The 25075-nt window shown below is 34.6% G+C and overlaps 7 protein-coding genes and 1 long non-coding RNA gene across 8 annotated transcripts; 4 read left to right on the forward strand and 4 right to left on the reverse strand.

The window, feature by feature from the left end:
- Positions 1-50: 50 nt before the first annotated feature.
- LOC124434553 lies at positions 51-3164 on the forward strand. Its single transcript, XM_046984436.1, has 5 exons — positions 51-482; positions 949-1069; positions 1590-1742; positions 1931-2218; positions 2631-3164. Exons 2-5 carry the CDS (start codon positions 1010-1012, stop codon positions 3012-3014), a joined length of 885 nt encoding a protein of 294 aa, XP_046840392.1. The 5' UTR covers positions 51-482; positions 949-1009; the 3' UTR covers positions 3015-3164.
- Positions 3165-3283: 119 nt separating this feature from the next.
- LOC124434556 lies at positions 3284-5288 on the reverse strand. Its single transcript, XR_006944823.1, has 2 exons — positions 5208-5288; positions 3284-3669 (listed from the first exon to the last, which is right to left on the reverse strand). It is a non-coding gene; the product is annotated as an uncharacterized LOC124434556 (long non-coding RNA).
- A 200-nt stretch (positions 5289-5488) lies between these two features.
- Positions 5489-7035, reverse strand: LOC124434419 (vacuolar protein sorting-associated protein 37C-like). Its single transcript, XM_046984312.1, has 4 exons — positions 6682-7035; positions 6259-6430; positions 5848-5930; positions 5489-5763 (listed from the first exon to the last, which is right to left on the reverse strand). The coding sequence occupies exons 1-4, from the start codon at positions 6919-6921 to the stop codon at positions 5617-5619; spliced, it is 642 nt and encodes a 213-aa protein (XP_046840268.1). The 5' UTR covers positions 6922-7035; the 3' UTR covers positions 5489-5616.
- Positions 7036-7089: 54 nt separating this feature from the next.
- Positions 7090-12123, forward strand: LOC124434418 (autism susceptibility gene 2 protein-like). The gene is made up of 12 exons (XM_046984311.1): positions 7090-7492; positions 8025-8276; positions 8553-8591; positions 8687-8713; positions 8868-8910; positions 9202-9310; positions 9389-9543; positions 9615-9820; positions 10060-10131; positions 10423-10485; positions 10557-10707; positions 11075-12123. Exons 1-12 carry the CDS (start codon positions 7286-7288, stop codon positions 11836-11838), a joined length of 2088 nt encoding a protein of 695 aa, XP_046840267.1. The 5' UTR covers positions 7090-7285; the 3' UTR covers positions 11839-12123.
- A 101-nt stretch (positions 12124-12224) lies between these two features.
- LOC124434420 (TRPL translocation defect protein 14-like) lies at positions 12225-17286 on the forward strand. Its single transcript, XM_046984313.1, has 13 exons — positions 12225-12377; positions 12773-12840; positions 12998-13035; positions 13424-13461; positions 13545-13673; positions 14055-14149; positions 14215-14319; positions 14544-14621; positions 14737-14832; positions 14952-15045; positions 15130-15218; positions 16856-16971; positions 17103-17286. The coding sequence occupies exons 1-13, from the start codon at positions 12314-12316 to the stop codon at positions 17242-17244; spliced, it is 1152 nt and encodes a 383-aa protein (XP_046840269.1). The 5' UTR covers positions 12225-12313; the 3' UTR covers positions 17245-17286.
- Positions 17287-19091: 1805 nt separating this feature from the next.
- Positions 19092-21355, reverse strand: LOC124434403 (ADP-ribose pyrophosphatase, mitochondrial-like). The gene is made up of 7 exons (XM_046984297.1): positions 21166-21355; positions 20876-21068; positions 20701-20808; positions 20514-20600; positions 20324-20429; positions 19978-20121; positions 19092-19426 (listed from the first exon to the last, which is right to left on the reverse strand). The coding sequence occupies exons 1-7, from the start codon at positions 21266-21268 to the stop codon at positions 19196-19198; spliced, it is 972 nt and encodes a 323-aa protein (XP_046840253.1). The 5' UTR covers positions 21269-21355; the 3' UTR covers positions 19092-19195.
- A 75-nt stretch (positions 21356-21430) lies between these two features.
- On the forward strand, positions 21431-22732 carry LOC124434404 (bis(5'-nucleosyl)-tetraphosphatase PrpE [asymmetrical]-like). The gene is given in 2 exon segments (XM_046984298.1): positions 21431-22345; positions 22348-22732. Coding segments are annotated over 2 exon segments (846 nt in total). The 5' UTR covers positions 21431-21595; the 3' UTR covers positions 22444-22732.
- Positions 22462-24611, reverse strand: LOC124434402 (ethanolamine-phosphate cytidylyltransferase-like). The gene is given in 4 exon segments (XM_046984296.1): positions 22462-22985; positions 23052-23082; positions 23085-23205; positions 23292-24611. Coding segments are annotated over 4 exon segments (1185 nt in total). The 5' UTR covers positions 24174-24611; the 3' UTR covers positions 22462-22834.
- Between the last annotated feature and the right edge of the window lie 464 nt (positions 24612-25075).

The following is a 25075-nucleotide window of genomic DNA, read 5'->3' on the forward strand; positions in this document are numbered from 1 at the left end:
TTGAAAATGTGCATTGATATGACAGTATATGAAACATATGTTTTTGGTTATTCACTTTCAATGATTTATGGTGCAAAACCTGCTGAAAAGAGCGATCGACTGCATAGTTGAAATGTTATCAACACAAATTTGAGCGCTTTTGAATTGAATCATCATTCTTATGTGTAGTCCTATGTGAGCTCAGTACTTACCAAAGTTTTAAAAATACGCCCCCTTGTGCATTATTGGCGTTGCTTCAAACAAATTTCACTGAACTTGAAGAAAATCTTAGGTAAATTAATTTGCATTGAACGCGAATAGCAATATGCCCGGTCGGCTGAAGATTATTAAATATAGAAACCCAACGTTGTTGGTGCATTATCATTTGGCTCATCTGAAGTATTATGCTTAGGTGTTCATCAATATTTATAGCTGCATTGGATGAAGGATGTTTAGGATACAGTGTGAGATGGTGGATAGCCAAGATGGAGTTTCATGGCAAGGTACGAAGTATTAAATTAATCAACTGGATCGCTATCAATTTCATCTTACCTCAAAGTTGGAGTGATAGCTCAAAAGGTTAAAAAATGAAAATCAATTTAAGACTTCAACACGTGAGAATACCGAGCTTATATATATGTTATACAAGAACTTTAACGCTATGCTAACGGCTTGGTTTAATTATTTGACCACTTTTTACCTATGAGAAGGTTAATTAAAAACTCATTAAGAGCTATTATAAACGGCAGTAGATAGTTACGAGTTCCTTCTGTCGACAATAAATCGCTAAGTTGTCATGTTAGCTAAGAGTATATACTCCCTCTCCTATTACAAGTGACCATACTTGGAAAACATACTTGAGATTAATATCATTCGCTTCTTTCAGAGCTTCAATTTTGTCTTTTCATTCTTCCACAAATTAATTTTCGTCATTTCACTGTATAATTCATTCCGTTTTCTTTATTGAAGCTAAATAGTTAATCATTCAAGCGAAGCTGTGAGTTTGGACAAGAATATTCATTTTGTTCGTATGGTAAATTTATCTACCACAATTGACGGGACTAGGAAGGTCACAGTAAAGTTTAAAATGGTTAGTTGAATACCTTTCAAAGATCAGTTTTATTTTTATAATAAAGTACACTATAAGTGTAACAAATATTTCAGCTTTTACGCAAGTGCATTGAGTCGGTTGCAGCATACGAGCGGCTTGCTTTGTTGGTTTTATTAGCCATTAATTTAAATAGAAATAAAGGTTACTATTTTCCTCACAGATTACTCAAATCCCCGCCAGCTTAGTTTCAAGTATTTTAATTATTTCAAAGTTTTGACATTGACACTTCCTTGCATGTCACCAAAGAGCAATGTTTTATAAATATATTATAAATATATACGCAAATTCGCATGCAAACAAATTCAACCCCCACGCTGAAACAAACTTCGCAACAAAGTATGAATTTACTTTAAAAAATTGCCAAATGACAGCTGTTTGTGTTATTACACCTAGAAACATGACGTGAAGCGATCTTAATTTCTCAAGTTGTGAATGTTTCAAGTTTTTAAGGGATGTTCTTTCAAAGCATTTTTAGAATAGTTTATTTCTTGCTTTCCAGGAAGAAGCAAAGCAAACATCCCAGAATCCTTCAAAATCAGGCAGAAACTCCGCTGAATCACACGATGATCGCGCTTTTGATACAATGCTTCGTTTACTCATCATGATGGAGGGAGAGCTACAGACGAAAGAAACAATAATAGAAATTTTAATGGTTTGTCTTTGGAATTTAGGTCATGCACGACAAGTTTACTAATCTATTTTAGTTATTTAACAATTAAAACAAAGAAATTCTTCAATAAATGCGAATGTTCTCGCACAAACCTTGCCAAATAAGAGATGAATACATATTTATAAATCTTTTATCCCATAATCCTTTTCATTTCAATTTGGCATGTGTAGGAAGGTCAAGGTAAAAAGGATATGCTGTTTAACAAGCTGAACAAAATCTTGGCCGTTCGTGAAAATGATCCCTTCTCAGCTTTAAAAAGAGATGGTGTTTACAGTCAGAAGAAGTGGACTGAGTTATTCATGAAAGATAACGATAGCGATGAAGCATTTCTAGCAGACAGCTCTCGTTACCTTTCTGCATGTTCTTCACTTCGTGCCATTAGCATCGCAAGGCTACAAAATCAACGTTACACCGAAGCTTATGATATGCTGCAGAAAACTGCCAGAAATTATAGAAAGGTTTGGAGATTTAATGAGCTTTTATTGTTTCATCTATGAATATATATTGTATTTGCCTAATCAAAAAAGGACAGGCTAACCTCTACAAGACTTTGGGTCATGTTATTCATAAAAAAACCAAAGATACTTTGCATCATTTGAGTTGGAGAAATTCGTTTGATTCTCAAACCGTGCAAGTATATAATGTTAGTCCAATGAGAACTGAGGTTACACGAGTTTGGTTGCTTGAAGATGATAATAATATTATAGAAGATAACGATATGTTTGATAATGATAATTATAAGATGTAAACAGTCTTTTTTGTTCATGATGAATTTTTATTCATTTATTGTTCGTCTTGTCTCTTCCATCTTTTTGTTCTTTCTTCTGACTTCAATACTTATTAACTCTCTGGAAAAACCCTCTTATTTAGCTCAAAATAAAGTACACTAAAGAGAGACGCAAATCTGCGGAAGTACCATCTTCAGTTGGAGCCTCGTTATTACTTCCTCAAGCATCTACTGTAAGTGAGGTCGATAAAACAGCAAATACAAATACAGCCAACCTCATCAAAGACGATGAAAGGCTGATTCACGAACAAAAGCGTTGTAAGGGTCTGGAGGAGAGAATTGAAGCACTGACCAATGAGATGACAGAGGAACGACGTCAGAGGTTGTGCATTGAACGTAAGATGAGAGAAGAAATTCGCAGACTTCAAAATGAATTGAAACTGGAACGCGAGAGCAGCAAACGAGATCATTGTCTGCTTCACATTACAACCAAACAATTTCACAATACATCAGTAAATCTCAGATAGTTTAACGTTTGCTTTGCCTAGCCATTTTTTAACACACAGTCATGTCATACATTTCAATAAGCTTGTTATAACTGTCTACTCTGTGATCCAGAAGATGTTTCTTTTAATATATGAATTTTATAAATATTTATAACAATATTTCCTACCAAACACCGGCTTTAACTTCATTCGTGTTTGTTTTCATTGTAAATTTTCGTGATATTTTGTCGAGTTTGAAAGGGCTGAACGAAGGTTTGGTCGGTCGATACACTACTGAACTCAAACTTGAGTGTGTTTTTCGTCTTTAGATTGTTGATTAATATTTTTAAGCATTACATCGTATGAAGCATTTTAAAATTACCCAATAATTAATGAGCAATTATCTTAATTGTACATCATTAAATGATTACATAATTACCGTTATATCAGCTATATAATATAATTTATAAGAAGTTTACATTTTAGGAAACATTATATAGTTTGTACTTTTTGTAGGTTTTTCATTTGACATTTTTCACTTTCCCCGTGTTTTTTTTACGTAATTAATGTATTTGCTTTGTACGCTTCTTCCGACGTCTGTGTTTCTATTTTGCCTAATATATTTCCTCAGTCGATCTACCAATTCGGTAAACACAGTCTTTTCATTAGGCTCTCCACGGCTAGGCATTTTGCGATTCTGAAATATTTTTAAAGCAACATTTGATTATTGACTCTGTGTTTGAAATAAAGTCGTAAATTAATGACGCGGAGGTTGATAATCGTGCCAAAAATGACACATCTGGAAGTAATTTATGTCATTTTCCATGTATAATAGAAGACATTTATTGGTATTTTAAATTTCGAAGTTCGAACTTGTAATTGCCTTTTATAGCAAAGTTAGCGATGCAAGAATAGGGCAAAGTTGCAAATTATTGTAATTAGCATGTGTGACGTATGAAGGATTTGGAAAAGAAACATTTATTTGCAATTTCTAATTACTTATTAATATTATTAATTTCTAATTACTTATTAATTATGAAAGAGATGCCGCGTTCGTCAATTTGCTTCTCATATTTGTATTTCAACTTCATTCCGACAAGACCAGCTGGCTCCCAAGTAAGGTTTAAGCCACAGAAAATATGAAAATGGGGCATATCTTGTGATCATCGTCAAAGAATTGATTGTTGAACGGTTTGACAAACTTTCAACAAACAATTTAAAGTTAGATATTCTCTGCATTCCAGCCCATGACTTTGGTAATATTTTTTTTTCATTTATAAGTTATGCATAAGATTACTTCAAAGGAAACTGTTTGTATTTAAAAAGAGGTCTGAGTATCGTCATATCGATTGTCGCACTTGAAAACAATTCAGCTTTTTTGAACGCGTGATGCTCTTTTTCATAAAAAACTGTTTCTACAAAAAGGTCTCGGCCTTCTATCTCCGTATAACTGTTTCTGTCAACAAAGGCAGACAAAATATAACTAGTATCCGTTTTAAAGTGAATGGTTTGAACCCGGGAGTATCGTTACATGTTTGTAAATGTCGATCGTCCAGGTTGGTATAGTCCTGAGAAGGACTGTTTTTGTTGTTGTTGACTGACATTTCGACAACCTTAGCGGTAGTCATCTTCAGAGTCAAAAAAGACTCTGAAGATGACTACCGCTAAGGTTGTCGAAACGTCAGTCAATAACAACTAAAACAGTCCTTCTCAGGACTATACCAACCTGGACGATCGACATTTACAAACATGTAGTATCCGTTTATTGCAAATTCAACACGTTCCAAACACTCAATGGTTCCAAAGCAGTTAATATTTCTTCAATGATTGACTTTTTGTATTAACAATTACGTCATCTTTAGCCCACTCACGATAGTACAGTAGTTGTTTAACAAGGTTGGTTACTTAACAAGTTCACTAAAAAGTAAAAACTGTAGTCACTATTGTTATCGTCTTTACCTTTGAAATAAACTAACATGTTACTGCGTCAAAAGAAATTGGACGAAGATTAATTTCTAATGGCAAGTTGTAGCTGAAAATCACAAGTTAATAAATTAGCTTAGTCTTCTTTTATGATCGTTGAAATAACGATAACTTTCCACGAAAGCAAAATGACAGACTAAATTTTTCCCCAACATTTTCTTTCGTTGGAATCACACATCCCCTTGAAAACTTTCTCGTTCAAAATCAATTAACTTTTAAGTCAGTTTTACAAAAGACTAAGCAAATCCTTACCTTACTGCTTTGCTTCTTTTTGAAAAACGACAAACGTTATATGACACTGTCCAAAACCGGCACATAAACTGTAGCATCTGTTTTGATTTGTGACTTATAAATATATATCAAGAAATTTGTGGTTTTGACTTCATTCGTTTCTCTCAAACCGCAGCGCCAATAACGAAGCAATGTATAATTGACCGTGATGTTTTGGCTAAATTCATAAAAATCATTTCTTTCATCAATTTAGGTTTGCTGAGAGAGTGAAGATTTTCTACCTCTGCAAAAGCGAAAACAGCTATTTTTGAGCATATAATACAATACAAGTGTTGAATTACATTTGAATTAGTTGTATACGATCCAGGTTGGTCTGAAGTATTGAACTAGTTCTAACAGATACAAAGCAATACTCATTTATCTTTTAATTTTACAATGACGTATTACTATTTCTTATTAGTTCCCTCAATTTGTCCACTTTGGTGCGTTTAATGTGAACCATTTGTCTCTCTTCTCCATATTTTTCCAAGAAATCTTCAATTGCAACGTCTCCTTCGAGAAATTTTTCAGCTATCTCCTGATAAAATATGATTAAGAACATAAAATTGCAGAAACTTATTCTTTCCAAGTGTGATTACTGCTAATGAAATAATAATGTTACCTCAGAATGTTCTTCCAGCTGGGCAACTGATGTTTGAAGCAAGGCCAATAATGTATCCGGGTTATAGTGTTCAGACAGTGTCTCTAGAAATACAATTAATATGTTATTGACAATACATTCATTACACATGTGCAATAGCTTTTTTAGAGAGTGAATAAAGACATAAATTGGCACAAGACAAATATTTGATTGGAAAGATTCTCAAGATGTTGCAAAGGTGGGGAAGATTATGGGTAATCACAAATGACTGTGTGTGATTCCCTGTAATTCTTTACAGGAAATGTGGTTGTGGTCAGTTTTCAAATAATTCTTTATTTGAAAACTGACCACAACCAAAGTGTACATCGAAATAATCTCTGTAGTAAATAATAAAAATCTATTTGTGTAGTGATAAAAAAAAAGTATAAGCACCTAGGTTACTTTTATTTTCATCAAAAATTTTAGTTTGCTTATTGAGCTCCTCATATAAATGAACCAATCTTGACTTGCATTCAGCGAGACGTTCTCCCTGCCTAAGATTGTACTCAGCCAAACTACGATTGCTCATTGTGTTCATTTCACGTTCTGTTTGGATTTTCTTAACCTGTAGAATTGAAAAAAATTCATGTGAATGAATGGTCATGTTGGTTCTGATATCGTGATGAATGATGAACTAGGTTCAGAATGAATACACCAGAGCAAACATAAGTGGGAAGCAAAATTGTAACTTTTATTTTATATGTGACATACTGACCAAATGATGAAAGATAGTACGGGGGGGGGGTGTTATCAAAATCATTACGAATGACGCAATTTTTAAATGTGAAATTAAGTAATCAGACTCATCAACACAACCTCGTTATTTTCATTTAAAAATTGATGCAGTTTCTCCTCCTTGTCGTGTAACTCCTGTAATTCCGCCTGATCTAGTTGATCCAATTGATTACTAATCGCGTACATGACATTTTCCATTTGAGAACGGTTGTTAAAATTGCCAGTGCTATTCAAACCATTGAAGCCAACGTTGTAAGATTGACTGGCTGTTTGATTTCGATACGGCACTGGCATTCCGCCATAACTGTAGCCTTGATTCATCGGTATAAACTGTCTCCTTTCTGTCAAGAAATTCCTATGAAACGTCAACCCTTTTTCTTGATCAAAACTCGATTTACTTCCTATCTCGGTTCAAATGGTTTGTTTACAAATTGTACAATTATTCCCGATTCATAGCCGAGATAGAACCGATGATCCCACAGATCATTTTGGCGTATTGAAAACAACGAAAGTATGAAATAGGAATAAGGATATGTCGATATTCGTCTGTATCAAAAAGGATTTTAGAAAGCTTGAAAAGGTTATTTCATTCTCTCCATGTTTTACGTTTTATTATTTTGTTTTGACAAAGCGATGATCTAGTAATTTCACTAAAAAACGTGACCACTGCGAGTAATGAAATCGTATGTACAAGATGAAAAATGGAAACGGTCTTAAGCGGACTAAAGTTGTCCAAGATGAGAATGAGTCAAAACGCACATCTGAGAGCAAGGAGAAAAGCGACAAACAAAAGCGGAAAAGGGTGAAAAAGCGAAGAAGCTCGAGTTCTCCAGAAGAAGATATAATTGATGGCTTTGTGATCACATCCTTTTCTAGTCTGCAAAGTCTAGAGGTATTTTTGATAGTTGATTTCGGCAAATTGTATTCGCTGTTTTTTTCACATCACTTACGTAGAACATTTTAAGCTATGTTTTTGACTTGAACCATTGAATTAACATCATATAAGGGTGTGTGTTTGTTATTCTATGTAAGATAAAAGTATTCATATTATATTTTGTTTTTGTTATAAGTTTTGTTTTCTGCTGGGTTTCAGTACAGTGAAAAAATGTCCGACACAAATATGTTGACATTTTTAATTTTCATTTGCTTGCTACCTGTCCTTTGTCATCAGTAATGTAGGAAAATATTCATTTTTCAATAAAGGCAAGAAATAATTTAGTATATGCTCAATTTGAGAGCAGAAATTGTTTACATTTTGTCTTAACTTTACTTTAAACTAACACTTAACTTTATAATTTGGAGAGAAAAGAAATGAAAAACTGAATGGATTGAAGTTTACTTTATGTGTTTGATAAAAATCATTACCCACGCATGTAAACTTGTTAAACAGACTTTATTTGATTTTGTTTGTTTCATAAAAATAGACTGTGACATCAGATATTTCATGTGGCATTAATGGGAAACATGAGGAAGAAAACATCTCTAAGTCCATAGAAGCTCCTACCAAACCTGTTGTGGGTAAACCAAAAAAAAATATCACTTGCAATGTTGAAGCTTCTTCAGAAAAACTAAACCTTACAACATGCAAAGCTAATGTTACAGAAATAGAGAGTTTTGGTCAAAAATCAAATGGATCCAAGAGATTACCTGGGGAGTCGATTGGTCAGTTAACTGATGTGAGTATTGATGTGATGAACCTGTGTTTTTATGATAAGATAATAAAATATCAAATCTTTAAATACATGCGGATGTTGTATACTACACATCTGTTCATATACTTAACAAAACAGATCATATTATCATACATAAATTATCATAAACATACTTAACAAAACAGATCAAGCATGAATATGTGATTATCATACATAAATTATCATAAGTGTTTATTATTTACCGTTTCAACAAAGACATGTTATGATTATATGCCATTTTTATACCAAATTGTTATATAGGATAGTTCAGAGTCTGGAAATTCGGAGAAAGGCTACATTGTAAGTGTGTTAAGTATTTAGTTTACATAATTCTATTGATTAATTATCAACATTGCTCAAAAGAAGTGTTTAAATGCAAATTTTGTTGTTTCTAGTGTGATGAGGACAGTGAAGAAGAAAAGGTGTGTAATGAACTACAGTTGCTAATCTCTTCTACATTCATCATTCCACTTAACTTGTAAAATTGATTAACTTGTTCAAATTTTTACCAAAAACCATTTATTCATTTTAAAATTTTTATCAATACTGGAATGTTTGTCAATTTTATCATCATAGGTTTCAAAAGAAAAGAAAACAGATTCATGTAATGAGCCATCTCGTAAGAAAACATTCACTTTTCCTTTTTTAAAGCATTAACTCTTTTGTTTTTGATTTGGGTGAAATGCAAAAGAAAGAGTTTTGCCTTTGTGCATGATTGGAAAATTTTTAATATAAGGAGGATTTTCTTGCAACCAAGTGTCAGATGATTAAAACCAATTTTGGTTTTTGCGATTGATTAATTCAACCTTGAATCAATGACATTTTTTCTGTTGGCATTTGATTTTTGCCATATTCACCTTTTACCTAAGAACAGGTATGATTAACAAATAGTGTGCATTATTCATTTCAGATGTAGATACAAAAGTTGCTATGATCCCAGTTAAAGTGGATCTCTCGCAAGAAAATAACGAAGGCAAATCGCTAGACCTAAAGGACGCGATTCACACCAATTTTCACTCGTAATATTTTCATCAATACTTTTGATACCATCAACAGACAGTTTTTTTTTGTCTTAAATGTCTTCACATTTTTAACAGAACGTCCAAGGCAGCTCTCTCTCAAGTGTCTTCTATCTCAATGTCGTCTGCATCTCTAGCACAGTCTTCTCAAAGCTCTTGGCCACCGCGTTTGACTTCGTTTAAGAAACCGTTGTCTGTCGTTGAACCTAGTTATGGATCAACTTCATTTTCAGGTTTGAAAGAAAATGTGTTTGCAATTTTTGTGTACAACGTGTTTTTGTTTCATTATTATTTCTTCATTCAGGGACGGAGGTTTTGCATCAAGAGTTAAACAACCGTTTTCTACAGTCACACTCGGAGTTGGAGCGAAGCTCTCAAAATTCCAAATCCAGTAGTCAAGAGATGCATCAACATTCCCATCTCCATCATCATCAACATCAACACCAGCATACCCATTATTACCCCTCACCGCTCCTTAGCACTCCCTATTTTCCAACACCAACACCTATGGTAAAGAATTTAAAGTCAAATTTAACCCTACTTATCCACAATGTTTAGCATGAGATAAGTCGTATTTGCATGTTTTCAATGGATAAGCAGTTATAAATAAGTGAATGAATGAAATAATTCGAAAACATTACGGAAAGATTCATCTTTTACTTAGAGCGTTGCCTCTGTATTGCCCTAAGGCCAAGGTTAATTCGTTCAACTCTTGGTCTTTTCTGTTACAATGATTTTCTTTTCCATAGCATGGAGTATTGTCACCATTTTCGACAACAAAACAAGGCTATAGTTCTCGTGTCATACCTCCATACAGCAAGGTAAGTGGATATTTAGAGCAATAATTAACATTTTCAGTAATTTAAACGCTTACGGATCTTTCCAGGTCCCCATATAATTCGATAGCATTATATTGACTTTTGAGAATTTTGTGAAAAATATTTTGCGTAAATATATGTTTCTTCGATTATCTACTGTGAACAGGATACATAATAAAGCCTCAAGCAATGGTGAAAGCGTTTTATTTGGTTTGAATAGTTCACTCTCCTGTGTGAAACGTTCCTCAGTGTTCTGCGAATGAACATAAAAGTTTTGTTTATTTGATTGTCTAGAAACCTGGCAAATGGTGCGCAGCACATGTGCATGTTGCTTGGAAAATATATTGTCATCAACGTGTAAGTATTTTATGTTTTCCTTTCTCGTCATCTCTAGATATTTATTATCTTATAATTTGATTTTTTCGTAGGTACAAGGAGAATTATCGAAGGATGCTGTGACACACGAGGGGTTATCAGGGAATAAACCAAGAACAACTACAATAATCCCTCCGTGTTCATCACGTCATATGTCCTCTAATGACATTGGTTATCATTCTTCTCATTTACGAAGGCTTTCGGGTACGTTTGATTCATCTCTTTTTTTCAAACTTCTGTATTGTTATGGAAATATTTGTGCTAATAAAATATAATCTGTTTTAAACGGTCACTCTTGACCCTTTGTAATGGTTGTTGCTTAGTACAGGTGCTGTCAAATACCACAGAATTTTACGTACAGAAGGTCGTCTTTTTGTTTGACCTGACATGCTCCAAAGCAAGAAGGGAGGGGGAGGCTAGCGCAACAATAAAATAATGAAAAAAGCTGACGAGACCATTTGTAATATTTCTGCAGAAAAAGTTTGATAAGTGTAGCGTTTTATTTAGTAGAAAATGAACTTGATTTTATTGGATTGGATTGGATTATCGACATATAATTGATTTTTTATAGATTCTCCATTTGGTAAACCGCCTGTACTCATTCCATGTAATAGTCCTCCTACTTCCGTTGTTACGTCATCAGTATCTGCATTTTCATCTGTCTCTTCACCACCTCTATTAACCTTGCGACGTCCAAGCACACCAAATTCCTTTTCACGCTCCCTGTTAGAAACAAATCAACGACGTTCGCCAAACTCCGGAGCATCTACCCTCTATCCCTGGCTTAAACTAGAATCAAGAACTCCAGAATTAGATTCGATTCGAACAAGGGAGCATTTTAATAAACGAGAATCTCGTACTCATACCCCTCCAAGGCCAAGCAACTTTAGCATTCAGACCCTTGCTGGTGAGCGGACAGAAACGGTTCGACCCAATCCTTTAAGGGATACGTCTCGTATGCACTTCTCTCGAGAGTTAAGAGCATTTGATTCGCGATCGTTTGCAGACAATCCACTTGCTGCAACTTTTGGGGCATTAGATAAGAGACCTATAGATTGTCGCCCAACGTCAGGCTCAATTGATCTCAGTCGAAATTCTCTTTTTCCACGACTGGATCCAATGCATTCATTATATTCTCATCACGTGACTCCAATGTCATCTCACATACCATCCGGCTATGTGTATCCAAGTCTTGCTGATTATCATCATCCTCCACCTAGTCATTCAATGGTTTTAGGTACCAGGGATTATTTGGCATCTTTTTCCCGCCCAGCCGATATGCCTTTTTACTTCAGACGCGACATGGACGATCGCCTTGCTGGAGGGAGACGCTGACTTCTATCGTGCTGGATGTACATATTTGTAGTTGAGCAGTTTTGAGGGACACGAAAGTGAATGTTTTTGCCGTTTTTGACTTTCGCTGTTGTGTTTAACAGTGTACTTTTAGATTAAAGAAAGACATTTAACTTAAAAGATGTTAGAAATATAAAGATAATATAAAATGTAATATTGCAGTGTAAAGATAATGCATATATATAATGCTATTAAAGATACAAATTGTAAATTTTTCGCACAACTAGTTAAAAATTGTGCTTGATAAACTATAATGTTGTGTTAAAACTTGTGTTTCAGCGTATCTATTTTTCTGTTGATATATGATCACGTGGTGTCGATGCGTAAATATATTTAAAAAAAATAACTCACGTGACCCGAAGTGTGCTCTTTCGCGGACTTTTCAAGGGTCATTCATCAAGTACTTGCGATATTTCTGTACAATATTATGTAATGAACAGGTTTGTTTCAATGAAAAATGTCCATAAATGATGTTACCGTGGCAAAAGGTCACCAGATTTATCGTTTAGTTCTAACTGGAGGTAAAAATTTGTGCATATAATTTTAGTTTGAAATTAGAAATGGTTTAACTAACTTAACTTAGCCTGTGCGGCACGTTGACCATCGAAGCGTTTGTTGTTTATTGAGAATTGATGATTTAATGAGATTTATAATATTTTATTATATGAGATAAATGAAAAATGATTTTCAAAATAGATTTCGCTAGAAGAACGACAAAGTGTATGTAATTATAAATCCCATTCCTGACTTTTTAATGGTGAAACTTCAGCAAGGCGTGAAGATTGAAATTAAATTTAGAATTATGTAGATGTCATACATTTATGATGCCGTTTACATTGATGTTATCTCGAAATTATTCAGGCTGTTGTAAATTCATTGTTCAAAACTTCATTCAAATTATCCAACTTCATTTCAGGTCCATGTGCAGGAAAAACTACAGCTCAAGCTCGAATATCAATATTCTTTGAAAATCTAGGATGGAAGGTTTGATTTTTCAGTCTTTTTTTAACATCTACGTAATTTTGACTGTTACCAATTTTTGTTGATTGAAATTCCACATTTAAACTTAACTATGTAAATTCTCAGCCTTGAATCACCTTGGTGAAAAATGAATTGAAGAGTTTAATGTTTTTTTTGCTAGGTGTATCGTGTGCCAGAAGCAGCTACAATATTGCTTGGGTATGGGGATGCCTTTCTTGAAATTTTTTGGAACCCTTTGAATCAAGTAATTGAACTACTGTAGAGTGTCAAAAGTAGCCTCCCCCCCAAATTAATCACCCACTTGAAAATAGGGGCCAACATATACTAAAGAATTAAGAAAGTAACCCATCCTTGAAGGTGACCGTCCTCTTGAAAGTTAATGCTCTCTTTGTAGAACTTTTAAGAGCTTTACAATGTTTATACTTCAAGTGTAGATTAAGAATGTTTAGTCATTGGTGTTAATTGAAGCAGAAAATTACCATGAAAACTAAGCTCCCCCCTGAAATTAGCCACCCCTTAAGAGCACTAGTTTCAAAAATAGCTCAGGTGGCTATGCTTGAGACTCTTTGGTATGCTTTGTTTTTAGAGGTGGTGTAAAATTCAAAGATTTGACTGAGCAACAATGTAATTCTTTATTGAATTCAATATTTAGATTTTAATTGACACAGTAAATGCTATAAAATGTGCTTCTTCTATTCATTTTTAAGCTTTTGAATTTCAAGAAAATTTACTGAAAACCATCATTCAGCTGGAGAATACATTCTTTAATCTTGCTAAGAGTTGCTGTCAAAATTGTTTGGTAATATGTGATCGAGGAGTTATGGATCCCTCTGCATGTAGGTTATGACTTTTTGGTATAAAAATGTGTATCTTTTTTTTAATGTTCATATGGAGATTGGTGTTTGCAAGACAGTAAACCTTTAATAATGCCTTTTTATCTTTGAAAGATCCTGTTCTCTAAAGTTACTAAAGTCTTAACATCATATAAATATATTTGGTAGTTTAAGACTAAGTTAGTGTCTTTAGAAAACTGGATTTTCTAAAGATGAAATGGCATTTTCAAAGGGGTACTGTCTTGCAACCACCAAACTCTGTATAAACATTAGAAACATGTTCCTGTACAATAAATACGCTTCAGCCATGCAAGCAGCTATATTTCTTAGTGATTATAACTGATCTTGTGAATATAACTCATTGTTAAATTGTGTCATTTGTAGTTCTTAGTAAAGAAAAGTGGGAATACCTGTTGAAGAAAAATGGTTGGAACAATGTAAAACTACGGGATGAGCGTTACAATCAAGTTATACATCTAGTTAGAAAATGATGTAATTGTTTCTATCTCTTTCCTTTCTTGCAAATGTTTGTATTTTTCTTCAGGTTACAGCTGCAAAAGGTGCTGAAGAATTTTATCAATTAGAGAACAACAGCTCACGAAGTGAGGGATTGACTTTGGCCAGAGAGTTGGATACAAAAGCTTGTCAGGTTTGAGAGATTTCAAATAGTTTTTTTTTGTGATTGAATAATAGCGCGCTTGGTGCTTTTGAAAATATATTTTAAGAAAAAGAGACGGAAATTTTGCGATTGATCTTATGACATGAACACTTGGCTTAAATATTTCAGTTTATGATGATTTTCACAACTTGCTAAATTACATGGATTAAGACTCAAGGGACAACTAACGCATATTAAAATTAATTTGAATCCAGGCATGGCTTGGTCATCCGTACTTTGATGTTATTGGAAACTCGCAAGACTTTAGCGAAAAATTATCACGGGCTATTTCCGTAAGAACTCTCTTTCCGTAACTTTATTTTGTTACTTTTGTAACTGATTTGATTTGCGAACTTTGGAAACCTTTTTTGTATATCGAGAATTGTGTCATTTTCATTCATTTCTCAGGCAGTTTGCGCAAAGATGGGCGTTGATGTAAAAGATCGTTTTGAAAAGGACAGTAAAAAACGAAAATTTCTCGTATCCACACCTCCAAAGTACTCTGTAAGTTGAACAAACCGAAATTGTTTATATACAACGATCGGTTGACAACATTTGATTAACTCTGTTGTAAAACTTTGTTTAAACTTCATAAAATAATTTCATTAACTTTTGTCTTGAAGAAATTTCCGCCTCATCAAGATTTCGATGTTCAGCATGATTACTTGTTATGTACAGGAGGTTTGCAGGTACGAATACGAAAGCGTGGCCAGGAAGGTTAGTATCAATGTATCATAAATTGACCGTGTGACTATATTTCCAAACGAATTTTGTTCGTATAGTTTATTTGTGTATTTCCAGGCTATTATACGTTCAGTCACACAATGAGACTTGTTATTGATGAGCAAATTGTCGAGCGAAGAAAAATTATATCTTCAGAAGAATATGAGGTATGCTTACTAAAAACTTTATTCAATGTGTATCATGAAAATTTTTTTCATCTTTTGAGTCTGAGCTCGCTTTCTGTTTCTACTTCTTGTGTTAATGTGTCCTCTTGTCTTATACCATCTAATTTCATCTCCTTTTTCAATGAATTTCTTCTTCAAGGCCACTGTCCCTAATTATATTCGGTTGGTTTTCGTTCTTTTTTTCAAAAAGGAAGAACAATTACCATGTACTGCAGAAAATTCTTGGGCTCAATTTTTATTCCGAGGTAAATGCGTTTTCAAAGTCTTTGCCTCAATGACCGAGACGTCGTAAATTTGCACATTTCGGAGAATGCCAACTTGCGCATGTCTTGTTTGTGTTTTCATGGATCTGTGATATTAACGTGTGCTGCTCTCATTGCTTTCCTTCAAAAACAACGCACTGGAAGTGTAAACTTGTTTTTTGTCTTCTTGAAAAATTTCCAAATGGTAGCTGGTTTTGTGCAGAAAGAAGAAACTTAAGTATTTTGTTCTCTCGACTTATTAATATTTTTGAAATGTTTACGCCTGCAATCAAAAACCCAAACCGAAACTTTCAGTTTTTTAGCTTTATGAAATTTTTCGGTATATAAAAAGGGACTTAATGGACCAATTTTGATTAATTGCACAGCTCTTATTTTAATGAACTGAAATCTCCTAGCTTCTCTTTCTTTTCAGCTAATCTTCATCTCTATACCTTTTGGTCTTTTGTCATTCCTACAGCACACCTCATCGCTTTCGTAAGGCTTTCATACATATTTGTACCACTAAATATATCTTGTTCTCGGCCCCACCCGACTTCGCCATACACTGTCAAGGCTCATATCTTGGCACCTTTTAATATGCTTTCTCCAAATCAACAAAATCACAATACAGCTTGCTGTCTCGTCACGATTCTTTCTCAATCGACAACTTCAATGCAAATACTTATACTGTGTCGTTAGTACTCTTTGTTGGCATAAAACTATACTGTTGCTTACAAATGCTTACTTTAGCCTTTACGTAGCTCTTGTTACACGTCACACATCTTTATTGTATTGTATGACTCATCAACTTTATTCCTCTGTCATTACAACAACTCTGAACTTTATTTTCTTTGTTCAATTTCCATCATCGCCCTGCATGTGATGAAAATTGAATTGAGGTTTGTTGTTAATCCAAACCATAACCAATGTTTATGGAAGTCATAGCCAGGCTTCGGACAGCCTTCAGGGGGGAAGTTCAAACATTTATGCCATGACGGAAGTCATAGTCAGCCTTCGGACAGCCTTCAGGGGGGAAGTTCAAACATTTATGCGTCGTAGCCAGGCTTTTGACAGCCTTAAGGGGAGAAAGTTCAAGCATTTATGCCATGACATAGAGGGTCTTCCAAAAAGTGACACTATAAAAATAATCTCATTGTTCATAATTCGCTGTTTGTATAATATATTATTTTCATCAATTACACATGTTTAACAAAAGTTTGGGTACAACGAGATTATTTCTATAGAGAAAAATACTCTGCGTGTACTGGTTATTAGGCGTTTTATCAAATATAATATGAAGAAGCCATAATTTCCACTATTATTGTAAAATTTTTATTCCTTTTTTCTAAATATTTTACAACTTTCATGTTTTTAAAGTTACTCTTACAACAAAGAGATCCCTCTCGACATTCGCTTACAAAAAAAAGAACATGTTTTTTATGGCACAATCAATACTTTCAACTCGATGTTTTTTGCCAACCTACTAGTGAGAGGTAATCATTTTTATTTTATTGTCACTTATTTTATTATTTATTTATTATATTCAACTTTATCGCAACATTTCCACTCTTCACGTGAATTTTAGAATTTTTTCCAACAATTACAAGATATCTCTATTCTTAAGGTGCAAGGGTTTAATATTTTTGGAGACGTTCACAACAAAAAAAGGCGCCGATTTGCAGCTTCCAAATTTTTTGGAGATCGAAAAGGAAATAACCGACGATAAAGAATACTCGATGTACAATCTTTCTCTGAATGCCAAGTGAAGGTTACATAAAAAGTTTTTTAAAATTATATGCTGTTTTTTTACATAATGTTTAAAGTATATTTGAATGTAGTTTTATTCGTTTTTATTAGTGCAAAGTTTCCATGGGAACTTTGTAGTATTGTGGTGAGTTACGAAAATTCACACGAGTCAGTCAGTCAGTCAGTCAGTCAGTCAGTCAGTCAGTCAGTCAGTCAGTCAGTCAGTCAGTCAGTCAGTCAGTCAGTCAGTCAGTCAGTCAGTCAGTCAGTCAGTCAGTCAGTCAGTCAGTCAGTCAGTCAGTCAGTAGTATTGGTGAGTTGCGATTCAGAGTCAGTCAGTCAGTCAGTCTGTTAGTCAGTCAGTCAGTCAGTCAGTCAGTCAGTCAGTCAGTCCAGTCAGTCAGTCAGTCAGTCAGTCAGTCAGTCAGTCAGTCAGTCAGTCAGTCAGTTGTTAGTCAGTCAGTCTGTCATTCTGTTAGCAGTCAGTCAGTCACAGTCAGTCAGTCAGTCAGTCAGTCAGCCAGTCAGTTAGTCAGTCAGTCAGTCAGTAGTCAGTCAGTCAGTCAGTCAGCCAGTCAGCCCGAGATCACCTGCCATAGGCTTTGCTCGGGGCAGCAGGAGAGTTCACCGAAGTCGCCACTGCATACTAGCACCCAGCTTCCACTGCTAGTTGACATCTACATGAAGTTTAGCTTCATATATATATATATATATATATATATACACATTCATTAAGTCAGCATGCCCAGATCATTTCTTTGATAATTTGCGACTAAGTCAGCTAGTTGCCACAAATGTAGTGCATATAGTTAGTACATATAGTTAGTTGTTGCCATGACTATAAACAATTAGTTGAGTGGACTGCGCATGCTCGAGCGCATGCGCAGATGATTTTTCACTTAAATTGTTACTAAGCATGCTATTTACTTCAAAATCAAGCTAGTAGATGCAGTTGATCGTTGTCATTAGTATAAACTTGGGCAACTGGTCAAGTCGACGGCGCATGCTGCGCATGCAGATGATTTATCTAAAAATTTTTGACTGAGCGAGCTAATTATCCAATAATCTGTCCTAGTACATAGAGTTGGTTGTTGCCATAACCTTGGAGAGTTGGTGGAGTTGACTACAGGTTAATTTTCAATATGTGAGGGAATGAGCTCTGAAATTGGTGTTTGTGTATGCGCTTAGCAAATTTTCAATCATATATTTTTGGCAGAGGTATTGTTTGAACCTTTTCAGTATCATTGGATGTTCTAGTTTTTTTTTACGAGAAGAATTCTTGTAAAGAAAAAAGAGAAATTTTGAAAACAAAAAATCCCGTTTTCCGTCCATGCCTCCTGATACCCCGAGATAATTGAGCACCAGAGCGTCGTATGTTAATGAACCAGATAATCCTTGTTTGCCATGAAGCCCATGGATGATTTGCTCGTGATACATGAGAAACAGTAAATGAGAAAGATATAAAGTAATAAAAATTGTATAAAACGTATTAAAGGTTGTCTTAAATTATAAGTGTCAGAAAAAGGCACAGTGTCAGAAGAAGTTAATTGAAACATTGCTGGGTTTATTTCATGAGAAGTATCGATAATCCCGGGTTCAAACCAATAACCTTCCTTTGTTCAATAAAAGATCTGACCAATTATAAACGTCACCGTTTTTGAAAACCTGCGTTTTCCGTCCACGGGTAAACAAAAATAACGGGGGAAAACCTGTCTACACGCAAACAAGAAAGCGAAGGAAAGCATGTCCACGCGTAAACAAATAAGATCGTTTTCGAAAACCTCCATTTACTGTGGAAAAAATTTTACGTGTGAACATAACGTCAAAATGGATTTATGTTTGTTCATAAAAGAGGGTTTAAACAACATAAAAGAGGGGAAAAACCGCAAGAACTGGTTTTTCTAATCAAATCATTTTTACAAATAAAAAAGCTTAAATACTGTAAACTGAATATATTGTACAATGCTTCACTCACCAAAATGAGCAATGAAATCGAGCAGTTTTTTTAAGAAAATCTCTGTGATTTGCATATAAGTCACAATCTGCGCGAACCTCCATCCATTTGACATCGCCAGCGTCATCTCCAGCTTTTAACTGGAAGTTTTGAAGCACTTTGCCATGCTCATCGTGAAAGTTCATGGCGACTGTTTCTATCCACGCGTTATCCGTGTTTCTTGGATCATCGACGTAGCCACACGAAATCTAAGAAAAAGAAACCAAATGATTGCAATCCCTCCATGAAAGTATCGCCACAAAAGTGTTATAGTAGAGATGAGATGTCATCACTGCAGAAGACACTGAAGACATACAGGTTTTCACCAAAGAAGTGACGTAACCACTGATCTCAGTGAAGAAAGGTTCATTTGGTAAGGTATGACCAATGATGAGTCTATCTCTAAGAAAATATAAGCACCTAAGGTGTCAACCACAGATTAAATTTAAAGATGGATTTCAAAATAGCAAATACCATGGTGAATGGTGATAATAATGTAATAGTTCTTAAAACAGTTCTTTTAAGAACTATTACATTGTTATTATCACCATTCACCATGGTATTTGCTATTTTGAAATCCATCTTTAAGTTTGTCACCACGACAAAGTCTCTGTTTCATTATTTAAGATTGAATTTCATTATAGAAAATATGTCTGACGCAGAAGAGGTATGTCACCTCAGAAGGCACCAGACATCTCTAGATGCAGAAATTTATACCAGCAAAACTACTTTCTTGAAATTTGCATCAACATTGTTTTACCATGCTTCCATTTTGAAATAACTTTGTCAACGCTTCTTGCAATTCTTGTTGTTCATGTTGTGAAAGTTCAATGGAGTTGAATGCTTCTTCACCAAATTCCTTTTTTAAAGTTTTAGATACTGTATCACCAGGTTCTACCATACCCTTAGAAATATTAAAACAAACCAGTAAAGTTCATTGTAAACGACATTCTATTGTAGCAATAAGGCTTTATAATAAAAAATAGCTAGGAAATTGTGAAATAGTTTTCTATTCAAAGGTAAAATCAGGCAAAACAATTGCAAATTTAACAAATGAACTATAATGGTACTAAAAAACAAAATGATGATATGATAAAGATCTATACCCCAGGAATTGCCCACTGGCCATTATCGTTTCTTTTGATAGCAACAAACTCTAAGATTGGTTTTCCATTTTCCTGAACATGCTTACCATCACTGTTGACTTTCCATCTTAAATTGAACAATAAGGCAATGTTCAAATTTATACAAAAACTTATGCTCATATTTTTGAGCGATACGCATTTTGCATTATACCTGGTGACAATAGGATCTGCTGCATGATTTGGACCCCAACGTCCCAGAAGTCCTCTGCCTGTCATTCCTGTTCTACCAATAGGGTTCCTAGAAAATTATGACATTCCTAACATTGCTGCATTGAACTACTGCCAGACAACTGTTAGTTATGGCTAGTTAAAGTTGCTTCATCAAACTTTTTTTTTACCGTGGCCTGTATTCAATGATTTCATATTCACCAGTGAAACTTGTTCGATCAACATTGTAGTGACAGTCCTTGCTGTTGTATTGAAAGGGTGGGTCTGCTTTGCAGTGGCTGAAATGAATCAAACCATTACTTTAAAATGGCTTGGTTAAAGCCATTTCGCAACTCAATTGTCTACCTAACGTCAGGATCTGCCCATGAAGGTTTGTTTAGGACGTGTTCACTGGTATATTCTATTGGTTTGTATTCTTTGTACATGGTGCTCCATTTTACAGATTTATCTGGAACTTCAAATTTCTTTACGTTACAACCTGGGTAGGCAGGACCTCTTGCTTTCGTATGCATATTGCCGTGGCTTCTAGCACGTCTTTCTACAAATATAGAAATAAGTTTTACCTGCCGGTACATTGTACGTAAATGCTATCAATCATTTATATAGTAAGGACAAACAAATTCAACGTATCTTACTCTGTTTTTGCCTAGAGCTCGACCATAGCAAGCTCGTGGGAATAATATGTACTGAACAAGACTGAAGCGCCAGATGAGCGATTTTCTTCTCGGAAATTTGCATCCATAAAGAATTCAAGAAACGCACGGTGAAAGTGAAAATGAAAGATTCACATATAAATGGCTTGCCTTACGAAAGCGAAAACGAAAAATTGTAAACAAATACTTGCCAAGTCAGCATCACTGATCTATTTATGAAAGAATAACTGGAGTGAAGAACTTCTCCATGGCATGTTAGTATTGAATTATATAAACCAGACGTTTATATAAAATAATACACTGGATGAATTCATGTATTTTAATATTTTTGTCAAAGTACGGACATTAAAGTTCTGGTGAAAGGAGAAACCTGATCCATTTTTTACCTCTGAATCTAAAGAAGTAACCTGCTATGCTGAACACTTTCCTTTGGTTTTTGATTATTTACTTTAAAAAATTTCAACTTTTGAAAAGGTATTATAATGATAGCCAACAAAATAGTCTTCTGTATTTGCCGCGCGAATTGCATGTAACATTGTCTTTGCAAGGAGAAAGAATAAAAAGGATTATATTTATTGGAGATGTTCATGGTTGTTATGATGAGTTGTGCGAGTTGCTAAAAAAGGTAAATTATTATGAATCAAAGGACATCATAGCTGTATTTGTTGGAGACATTTGCAACAAAGGTCCAAAAAGCATTGAGACGTTGCAACACATAAGACAATTGGGTTCTAAGGCTTTTTCTGTGCGAGGGAACCATGAACAATCAGTTTTATGTCGATTGAAGGAGTTGGAAAACGGTGTTCAACCTACTAAGAAGTATATGTGGATATCTGAATTAACGGAGGAAGATTGCTTGTACTTAAAACAGTTACCTCTTACAATAACTATACCATTGGTAAATGTAATTGTTGTTCATGGTGGTTTGGTACCAGGGACACCATTGCTATTACAGAAACCAAAGCTAATGATCAGCATGCGAAATTTTGTACCTGAAAAGTTATCTGGCACAAGCAATATTGATGAAGGTGTTCCATGGGCTGGCCAATGGACTGGGCCTGAGTTTGTCATTTTTGGCCATGATGCAAGACGAAGACTACAGAAATATAGGTATGCTATTGGCTTGGACACAGGTTGTCTGTATGGATCAAGACTGACGGGATTTTAATAAACACTGATGATGGTGTTTCCTCTTTTAAAAATGGTAAATTTGTTCATGTGAATGCACACCATGCATATGCTTGGGATCAAATATTGTAAACTGGCACTAGCAGAATATTTAAATTGGTGAGTTGTTACAATATGTTATTTCCTCGTCACACTCCTTACCTTGCATCTCTATTATATCATTTATATGACATTTATTCTTTATCCCATAATCTAAAGGATGTATGGAACAACAAAATCATGCCATAAGTTAGTTATTAATGAATTGTCAATGGTATTTTTCATCTCAACTTAAATTTACCTAGTGAAATTAATATAGACATGCAAGTCCTTGTATAATAATCAAAACCTAATTAAATGTAATTGTTGTTTATGTTTAAAAGTCAATCATACTAGTTTGACAAAAATGTTCATTTTACACTTGACTTGGTGTGCTATTTAAAAGACTTGAAATCTTTCCAAATACAAGAATTGTGACACAGCTTTATCTATCTTTTGTGACATCTGCATTTTTACCATCTCCATCATTTCTATCATCTCCATCCATTTGACTTTGTCTTGCTTGGTCTTGTATCGACTTCCATATACGGTATTCTTTCTCTTCTTTTTTTTTGTTTCGATCCTCGTATGTCAAGCTAAATTTAACAGAAGATATCAGATTGCTATTAAATGTCTATTAATTGGTCTTGTATCTCACTTACCGGTTCATAATAATGTTTTGAATTATTTTCCCGTTGTCAAGTTGTTAATACTGTCGATGATCGTGAATATACCACGGGACTTTGGAATTGCATAAGGGTCATTACCATTAGCATCTGGTGCAATTGGAGTCATACCATGACAAAAATAATCAACCTGAAATGGCAGGAAAGGCTCAGAAATTATCTCCATATGGAATGACCTACACAATGCAAGAATTGAATTCATTTATAAATATGTACCTTGAATTGATCCAATAACTCTTCTGTGGCTATATAGGGAGCTCCAATGATAACCTGGTCAACATATCTGCAAGCCAAAACTGACAAGACTCTTTCATGAAGATTCATAACAGGGTAGTTGGCACCCTTGTAGCGATTTACTTCAACATCAGTGTGAAGACCAACAATAACATAGTCACCTTTTTTTTTACAATGCTCCAGAAAGTCAACATGGCCAGCATGGAATAAATCAAAACATCCTGGAGTGTACACAATCTTATCATCAGATTTTGGCTCTTTACCATCAGAAAATTGAACAATCTTATGGGTGGTTGGCATAAAATGAGAGACAGAGGTCCAAGGACTCCTTTTCCCAGATGGATCTGAACTACCAACACCTAGCATTTCCGCGTCCAGGCAACCAATAGGTGTTTTGGTTTGGAAGTGATCGCGAGTCAGAAGTAACATACGTCCAACAAGATTAGTTGTTGATATACCTTCTGTACGCTTGCATTCCTTGTAACGACCTGCTGCTTTGACATGTCTGTAGGAGTCAACTCCATTAACATCAGTTGTGATATCGTCTCCATGTACACAAAAATCACAATTATAACGATCCATCGTCTCCAAACTCGTCACGTATGGAGCATCCTCGACGACTTCGTCAACCCATTTTATAGCACGAACCATCTTGTAACGATCTTTCTCGTTCATGACAGGGCGTCCTTTATGTTTCGTTATTTCTGCATCGCTGTGCACACCAACAACTAGATAATCGCCCATCGCTTTTGCTTGCCGAAGAGAATTAGCATGGCCAAAATGAGCCATATCGTAACAGCCATCCGCCCAGACGCGTACCTGTTTTAGCTTTTTTGCTGGTACTTCTTCCCCGTTTGCCGCCATTTTATTCTCAATTGAATTGCTGACTTGTAAAATTACTTGCAAATATGTTTTTTGTACAAATTCAAAAGGACGCGTACGTCCAAGGTAGAATCACAATATAATGATGTCATATACCTCAATTTTAAATTCAAAACTGTTGTTTTGTCCAATGTTTTTCATATAGAGTTAAAATTCATATTTCAAAAGTATATTTCCATGTTGACGGAGCTTTACGGCAACGTATCTACAACATATTTTTCCTTGGAAATTAATTTATCGAGATTTGTTCTTTTGAAACTTCTACCATGACTAATGATGAACGCACTTTTAACAATAACAAATTGATCGACAAAAATATTTTGGATTTGAAGACCTTCATACTTGGTGCAGTTGCCAAAATTTGAAAATTTATTTAGCAAGTCCAAAATGGCAGCAACGCCAAAATGAACTTAAAAAAAATTTATATTGCAGCATCAAAAAACTAGCCTTACCTTGACAATGTATAAGTGAAGTTCTCTAATAGCGACACAATTCAAATGCAAATAATTAAAATTCAATGCGATGTGCAAGGATACCATAATAAAGCTGTGTGTGGGCGAAGAGATTGAATTATTAATAATATACATGAAAAATTTATCAATTCTGATTGGTTAAGAGCAGTGCAATTTATCGTAAACACCAGTGCAAAAAAGCGAAACACCAGTCACTTTTTTCACTGTGACACTCTAAACCATTGAAATGTTAGAGTGAGGTGTGATTGTTTGAACTTTAAAAGTTCAATCTAAATTTTTGAAGTTTTCGTGTATTCGGCTTTTATGAAGTGGGACGAATACATATTGCATAAACCATTTACTTAAAAGTTATAACTCACAATTTTTAAAAATAAATACTAATGTCCAACGCCCAAACTTTCCAAGATTTAT

This window comes from Xenia sp. Carnegie-2017, unplaced genomic scaffold, assembly GCF_021976095.1.
Source record: "Xenia sp. Carnegie-2017 unplaced genomic scaffold, XeniaSp_v1 HiC_scaffold_14, whole genome shotgun sequence".
In the NCBI taxonomy this organism is placed as follows: Eukaryota; Metazoa; Cnidaria; class Anthozoa; order Malacalcyonacea; family Xeniidae; genus Xenia; species Xenia sp. Carnegie-2017.

Coding starts and splice junctions, on each gene's coding strand:
- LOC124434403 (XM_046984297.1), bottom strand. CDS start 21,268: ATGCAAATTTCCGAGAAGAAAATCGCTCATCTGGCGCTTCAGTCTTGT. Junction 21,069..21,165: donor GAGCTCTAGGCAAAAACAGA/GTAAGATACGTT, acceptor CTATATTTGTAG/AAAGACGTGCTAGAAGCCAC. Junction 20,809..20,875: donor TGGGCAGATCCTGACGTTAG/GTAGACAATTGA, acceptor GATTCATTTCAG/CCACTGCAAAGCAGACCCAC.
- LOC124434418 (XM_046984311.1), top strand. CDS start 7,286: ATGTACAAGATGAAAAATGGAAACGGTCTTAAGCGGACTAAAGTTGTC. Junction 8,911..9,201: donor TTCATGTAATGAGCCATCTC/GTAAGAAAACAT, acceptor TATTCATTTCAG/ATGTAGATACAAAAGTTGCT. Junction 9,311..9,388: donor ATTCACACCAATTTTCACTC/GTAATATTTTCA, acceptor CATTTTTAACAG/AACGTCCAAGGCAGCTCTCT.
- LOC124434420 (XM_046984313.1), top strand. CDS start 12,314: ATGTCCATAAATGATGTTACCGTGGCAAAAGGTCACCAGATTTATCGT. Junction 12,841..12,997: donor TTGAAAATCTAGGATGGAAG/GTTTGATTTTTC, acceptor TTTTTTTGCTAG/GTGTATCGTGTGCCAGAAGC. Junction 14,150..14,214: donor ACAATCAAGTTATACATCTA/GTTAGAAAATGA, acceptor ATTTTTCTTCAG/GTTACAGCTGCAAAAGGTGC.
- LOC124434553 (XM_046984436.1), top strand. CDS start 1,010: ATGGTAAATTTATCTACCACAATTGACGGGACTAGGAAGGTCACAGTA. Junction 1,070..1,589: donor TCACAGTAAAGTTTAAAATG/GTTAGTTGAATA, acceptor CTTGCTTTCCAG/GAAGAAGCAAAGCAAACATC. Junction 1,743..1,930: donor CAATAATAGAAATTTTAATG/GTTTGTCTTTGG, acceptor TGGCATGTGTAG/GAAGGTCAAGGTAAAAAGGA.
- LOC124434419 (XM_046984312.1), bottom strand. CDS start 6,921: ATGAATCAAGGCTACAGTTATGGCGGAATGCCAGTGCCGTATCGAAAT. Junction 6,431..6,681: donor TTTTAAATGAAAATAACGAG/GTTGTGTTGATG, acceptor TCAATTCTACAG/GTTAAGAAAATCCAAACAGA. Junction 5,931..6,258: donor TGAAAATAAAAGTAACCTAG/GTGCTTATACTT, acceptor TTGTATTTCTAG/AGACACTGTCTGAACACTAT.